The 7,212-nt window shown below is 35.4% G+C and overlaps 1 protein-coding gene across 1 annotated transcript; it reads left to right on the top strand.

The window, feature by feature from the left end:
- The first annotated feature begins 1,112 nt into the window (after nt 1–1,112).
- On the top strand, nt 1,113–4,034 carry LOC124789761 (dynein regulatory complex protein 11). Its single transcript, XM_047257216.1, has one exon. It carries the CDS (start codon nt 1,229–1,231, stop codon nt 3,656–3,658), a length of 2,430 nt encoding a protein of 809 aa, XP_047113172.1. The 5' UTR covers nt 1,113–1,228; the 3' UTR covers nt 3,659–4,034.
- Nucleotides 4,035–7,212: the final 3,178 nt, after the last annotated feature.

Below are 7,212 nucleotides of genomic sequence, written 5' to 3' on the forward strand. Positions count from 1 at the left end.
CCGAGAGGTGGAAAGTAGTTGTGGGTTACCAATAGCACTAATTCTTTAGTTTTGTCATAAGTATCTGTATTTCATAAGTGGATTTTTCAGGGAAGATTTAAAGTTTATACAACTAATGGCTTCCACGTCATAATATCGATACTAGCACACCATTAATTTCTAGCACCTTTAAAATGTAGTCTAAGTTTTGACGGCACACAACATTATCAATGGAAGCATTTTCGAACTAAGAAAATGTTTCACAAATATGCATTGGGGTAAATGTGCGCAAATTTAGCAATTCGCATAATTAGTATGTTTAATCATTCAGTTCGAAATTTAACAATCAGCAACACGTTTTACCGTCTTATATGCGTAGTAAGGTTAAAAAATCTTGGCACCACACTTCTTTCATCAAATTACTAGGTACTTTGCTAAGTCTTGACTGCCTTTCACATTTAACAGCGACTATCGAATTTTAATTTTACAAAAATTTGGCTCCCAGTGTTTTGTCAAAAACCTTCTGGTATCTGCCATACACGATCACTTACATGTAAGCTAGTTATAAATTTAGTAAGAAAAGTTGGCGTCACTTAGAATTTATTATTGATCAGCAGCAGCTGGGAAGGGCAATGAACAGGCTACTACTCTTGTTACTGTAGCAACACATGTTATTGATGCAACATAGCATCTGCACAGATAATGAACCACTGCTGTGATTGGAGAACAGTGCTTTACTTGGTATGGTGCCATCAGGACATATGTTTAAGTATTGTCATAAATGTGTAAGCAAATCAGTAAATGTGGTGTTTAGTTTTTATCTCTGTTGCAGTAGTTTGAAATTATCACCTGTCCAGTACTCAATTTACAATATTTCACTGGATATTTTCAACATTCTCTTGTACCACATATGGAAATAGAAAGAAAAAGAAACACACTTTTTTCAATTAACTGTGTAATGTTACATCTGTATAACTTTTTAAAATATGTAATATTCTGTAGTTCTCTGGCAGATCTTCAGAATTAGCAGCGTTTTACAGTTTGCAGAACTTATAATCCAGTGTACATTTAGTTTCTGGTGTGCAGCTTGTTAAGAGTAATATTACTGCACACACATCTGCCATGTTGTAACTATGATCAATGCTACCACATTTCAGGAGGAATTTCTTTGATTCATAGTTATTTCATTGTGAAAACCTACAAAATTATCAATTTATACATAACATGTATTTCATTGCAATCTGAAAGAATGTCACATAAAACTTACAATTATCTGTGGTCTGAAACTCAGAGGACAGTAGATGAAACTACCCAGACAGATATTGTATTGAGTGCTGAGAAGCCACAGAAAGACAAGAAATTAGCACAAGTTTCTGTTTCTGAATTATACTTCAGGTATGTAACTGTGGTAAATAGATTAGACCAGTGTTATGATCAGATAGTACAGCCACAGAAGAGACTTGTCATTCGTAAATTGCTAGATGCTTCAATTGGGCGTTTGTTGGAATTGAAACATGAGCTTGTCAACCTGGACTTATCAGAATTCAGTTATAATGATGATGTTTTACTGAAATTAAAATTGTCTCCCACAGAAGCAGAAGTAAACATACCAGTACATTATAGACGAGAGAGAGAAAATGAGATTAAAAAGAGAAGAAAAGATATGGATGACATTCTTAAAAAATTAGGTTTTTATGAAGAAGAAGTAATTGAAGAACCAATGACAGAAATTGAAGCTGTTCGCCTGTTACAGAGACATGAAAGGGCACGCCAAGGACGACTCCGCTTTCAGTTCATGAAAGAAATTCGGCTAATGAAGGAGAAAGGGAAAGTGGAACCACAAGAAGGGAAAGCCACTGATGGTGGTTCAGCCGCTCTGAAAATTCAGAAAGTATGGCGGGGTTACATCACACGGAGAAAAATGAAACAAAGAAAACTGGAAGAGATGCTCTTAATAGGGATGTTGCAGCCTAGTTTTACTGAGACCAGCGAACGACAGAGAGCCGAAGAAATTAAAGAAATTAGGCGTCAGCTGCAATCTGAGTATCAAAAGGACTATGAAAGGTCACTTGTGGAAGAGAAAGAAAAGATAATGAGTAAAAGAGGTGCCACTATGAAGGAGGAAATTGCAGATGAAATCCGGAATTGGTATATAGAGTATGAGAAAGAGACTGGGAAGTTTCCTGAAATTCCTTCAGAAGAATCAGGAGGCTCTGCACTGATATTCCAGCGCCAAGGAGCAGAAAGTGAAATTAGTAAATCCACTACAGCCTCTTCAGTAAAGAGCAAGAAAGGTAAGAAGGAAAAAGAAAAAGAAGGAAAGAAACCAAAAAAGGATGACGATGAAGAAGATCCAGGGTTTAAAATGACACCATCCAATTTTCTGTCCGATATAATGTCTGCTAGTGAGGAGTACCAAGAAACGTGGAAAGACAGAGATGAGTCAAACAATCCTCGCCAAACTGCTGACATAGATATGATAAGAATGGAGAAAACAGCTGAAGTGGAGAGTGAATTGCGCAAAATAGTTGACCAGTTGATGAGAAAAGAACTGGAAATTCTTCAAGCTGCTCTAGACAGGGATCGTGCAAAGAAAGGTAAAAAGGCAAGAAAGAGTGCCAAAAAGAAAGGAAGAAGTGGTAAAAAGAGCAAAAAGAAAAAAGAAAAGGATTTAACACCTGATAGAACTTTGGAATCACTTTTTGAAGAATTGATAACAAATGGTATTATAAAAAAATATCCAGAAATTCCTCTTTCTTCATTTCATGGTGAACATTCTTTAGCTGCACATGATTTAAGGAAACAAGGAAAGGATCCACCACCTTCCCTTGGTGATGTTCGACAGATTATAAAGGAGTATTGCATTTTACCTCTAGGCTCAAATATTATTCATCAAATGGCACCACTGGTAAAATCATTAATGATAGTTGGGCCCCATGGAAGTGGAAAAGACATGTTAGTTCATGCAATATGTACAGAAGTTGGTGCAGTCTTTTTTGATTTGTCTCCAGCAAACATTGTTGGAAAGTACCCTGGAAAATCGGGTCTCATCATGTTAGTACATTTAGTCAATAAAGTCTCTCGCCTGTTGCAGCCTTCTGTTATATATATGGATGGTGCTGAGAAACCATTTTTGAAGAAAGTTCCCAAAACAGATAAGACAGACCCAAAACGTTTGAAAAAAGATCTACCAAAATTAGTAAAAGGCATTGCACCAGAGGATCAAATAATGTTGTTGGGTGTATCACATTGCCCATGGGAATGTGATCAAAAAGCCTTGGCACAAACTTACAATAAATTTGTTATGATTCCCCCACGCCCTGATTATGGTAGTATCTCATCATTGTGGAAAGAACTGTTATTTCAGTTCAGTGGAGTAAATCGTCAGTTTGACACTGCAGCAATGACTAAACTTTCTGATGGCTACACAGTAGGGTCAATATTAAAAGTAGTGCAAGATGTTATGACATGCAAAAGAGTCCTGCAACTTCGAATACGACCTCTTACACATGCTGAACTTATTAATGAACTTTGCAAACAGGAGCCAGTGTACAAAGAAGAGGAAGAATCATTTATGCAGTGGTATGCCAAAACCCCTATTGGGAAGAGAAAAGCCCGAGCCCTAGAGATAGAAGCTGAGCTAAAGGCCGAGAATCAGACGCAACAAACAAAAAAATGAAACGTAATAACCACTTTCCTTCAAAGAATTGATAAAACTGTGAGCCTAAAAGTTTATAATAATGTATGTAGGAAGAAAATAAGTCATCATTCATGGCCTAGAACAAGGCAGTAGGTAGTGAATTATTAAACTGAAAAAAGTAGAAGTGTCAAGCTCATTTCTGTTTGGGACCAATTAGAAACCACCCAGTTGGAATCCTACAGTTGATGTTCTGCGTACCATTAACTATTGTAGCTAATTTATGTGTTTCAACTAATGATTTATGTTGCACAGTTCACGATTGTATCATTGCACCAACTTTTCATTTGAAATATGACCTCTGTTAACTCAGTGTCTAATTGCAAATTATCCCTCCTCTTTTCGACATGTCATAGTGTATGCCATACACAAAATTTCTTAGTGATTGTTAGATACTATTCTGAAAATCACTTTCACTGTATTCAATATGTCACCACCAAAAAAGACAGTATCATAAAAATACCTCCAAGAAATGCATTTTCTGTATGTAAAAACAAATGTCTAATGATAATAGATGAGTTAGCCAAACTGCGAACAGTTATTAAAATGTTAGAATAACTAGCATCAGTTATTTGTAAACCATTTGTCAATGTACTCTGTTTGTAACTCTTAATAATATGCTGTTTTAATCTGTAGACATTCTTGATTCTTAAATATGAATGCCAAAATCGAAAATAATATTTCTGTATCATTACTGCTTGTTACTAATTACTTTTTTAACATTACTTTCATGTGTGGCAGAGATGCATTGTTTTATCTTATCTTCTTTTGTATCACCAAATAACTGTGTCCACTTGTACTAACTTCATAATGGAATCTCATCTTTAAACTGTTAGATAATCTGTCTTAGGGGGCAGTTGAAGTAATACATACAGTGTGTCACAATATTACGTAATTTAAGTTCATTGCAATTTGTGTTACCATTTTAGTGCATTGTATTTCTCATTATGTAAATTTGTTCATTAGTTCATTATGTAAATTTGAAGTCAATCCACTTATAACTCACAACTGCTCCTCAGAAGTAGTCCCAAGGAAAGGCTACCCACTAATGTGTATTTGATGCAGTAATAGACTGTCTTAAGCTGTCTGACTGGAACTACTGAAGTCTTGTATTTAGAAAATAAGTGACAAATGGTATCTTAAAATGATTTAATTTGTAGGTCCTGTATGTCAAACTTTTACTTGTATGTGATCTCACAGTACATGCTTATTACTATATTTCAGTAAAAGATGATACAGGAATGAATTTATGTAAAAAAAGTGATTTTTTTTTTATTTATTCAATATATTCATATGGTTTGAACAGTAAGTTGTGCATATTAATATTATACAAGGTATATTCAAAAAGTAAGAACTATTTCATATTTAATTGCTGACAGCTCAGAACAGCATTTTATAAATCCAGTGCCATCTATTAATCGATTATGAAGCCACAGAAGTGACTGTTTTGATTGAGTATTGGCTTGACTGTGAGTGAAAGTAAACAACAGTGGCTTCAAAACTCATTGCTTATGCCCGCTGCAGTTTGCATGCTGTAATTCAATTTTTGTGTGCTTTAATTCATCAGGAGTTGACCTACAGTAATGAGCAAAGGTAAGCTAATGATGTCAATATTTTAAAAAGTGGCTGTACAGTTGTGCATGATGCAGAACATAGCACCAGGCCAGTTTCCAGACTAATGAAATCATGTGACAATGAGACCAAAAGCTGCAATCTAATCAATGATTTGTGCTTTGACTCATAAAATTCCTCATATTGGACACATCATTATTTACAGAACATCAAGGGAATGCTTCTGTGGACCAAAAATGCTTACTAGCCAGCATAAAGAGCAAAGAATGTCAAGCAAACGAGCATTCTATACCACTACTGGCCATAAGGAGATAAGTCATTTTCCTACATTCTTACAGGTGTGGAGAGACAGATATCTTACACCAACGCTAGATCAAAACAGTAGTTAACACAGCAGCAATATTCAACTTCACAAAGCTCATAAATATTCAAGAAATCTCCTTACTCTGGCTGAAAAAGATGGCTATTGCTTTCTGGTATGAAAAGGGCATTCTTTTAGCTGATTTCTTGGACCCTGAATCAACAATTGCATCTGATGTGTGTTGCAAAATACTTATTAAACTAAGGAATGTCATCCAAAATTGACAACATAAGTAACTGTCATATGGGATGGCCCTCCCCTATGACAATGTGTGTCCCAACACCACTGGCCATACTGAGAGTAAAATTCAGTAATTCTTTTAGGAACTTGTTCAGCTCCCGCCCTATGGTCTCAAACTCAAACTTTGTGACTATTACCAGTTCTTGCACTTGAAACAATAGTTTGGTGGATAACAGTTTGAAGATAACAGTGAACTAAAGACTGCTGTTATCAACTGGTTCCATTCCAGGTGGAGAATTGCTATACAGAAGGACTGAGGAACCCAGTGCTACATTACAGGCAGTGCCAAAGTGCTTAGAGTGAACAGCAATTACACAGAAAAGGGTAACAGGTTTGTTGGAAGCTAAAACCATCAACAAAAGCTTTTTCTAATGAATATTTTTTTAATGGTGTAATAGCCCGACTGATGTGTCTGCAAGATATTGAACTGCTTCATAAAGTAAATATGCAACAGTTTTGAATGAATCACATTTATTTTCTTTGGTTAGTTTGACTGTGGTGGTAGAAAATCATATTTAACCAAATTTCTAACATATTTGCATTTTGCTTATTTTAATGGATATAGTTCACAAGGATCCATAACATAGTAATTGACCTGCGCCACCATGTTACAATTCTTTTCTGGAATGATAATTCACGAGCATAGTAACTATTATTTGCACAGATGATATATGTATTCAAATATATGTGAATGTAAAATGATTCATTCCACATTGCTGTGATTTATTGTGCAAATAATCCTGAATCCTTGCAATTTCACTCAGTTCCTCTTAAATAACTATTGTCCTAAAACTTTTACTCGCCACAAATGGTTTGTTTGTCTAACAATGGAAAACAGATTTCAATTGAATATGGTGGACTGAGTGATGTTCTGCAGTCTGCCAACAATTTTGTTAGAAAATTGAAAATTGAAGGCTCTCATACTGCAATGCACATAGCATAATGAATCATAGATTTATATAAACAACAATAAAAGTGTATATGCTTTGTGGCCAAATTCAAAGGGCATTTTAGTAAATATACTCTGTTTGGCAATAGGCTATGCATTGAAAGGTTTACGTGTGCAGCCTCAAAGAATCACCACATAATGATGCTCCAATAGATTGGGTTGAGTTTTAAGAGGACATACATAGTTGTAGGGTCTAGGAGTTCTCGCATTCCATTAGAGAGATATTTCAAAGGAGTTGGGTAAATCTGCCTGGATGCTAGTTAGCATTGCTCTGTGAAGTGGAGAGGTAGTGACAGGAAATAATTACTTGTAACCATTTCTATGATGTGCCTAAAATAGTAATTTATATGTAGTGCTAAATTATAAAACATGCTATATGAACTAATCATCAGACATCTCTGTCAACTATTGCCT

This window comes from Schistocerca piceifrons, chromosome 3 (genome assembly GCF_021461385.2).
Source record: "Schistocerca piceifrons isolate TAMUIC-IGC-003096 chromosome 3, iqSchPice1.1, whole genome shotgun sequence".
NCBI lineage: Eukaryota > Metazoa > Arthropoda > Insecta > Orthoptera > Acrididae > Schistocerca > Schistocerca piceifrons.

Excerpts from the sequence above, each read along its gene's own strand:
- LOC124789761 (XM_047257216.1), top strand. The coding sequence starts at position 1,229 with ATGTCACATAAAACTTACAATTATCTGTGGTCTGAAACTCAGAGGACA.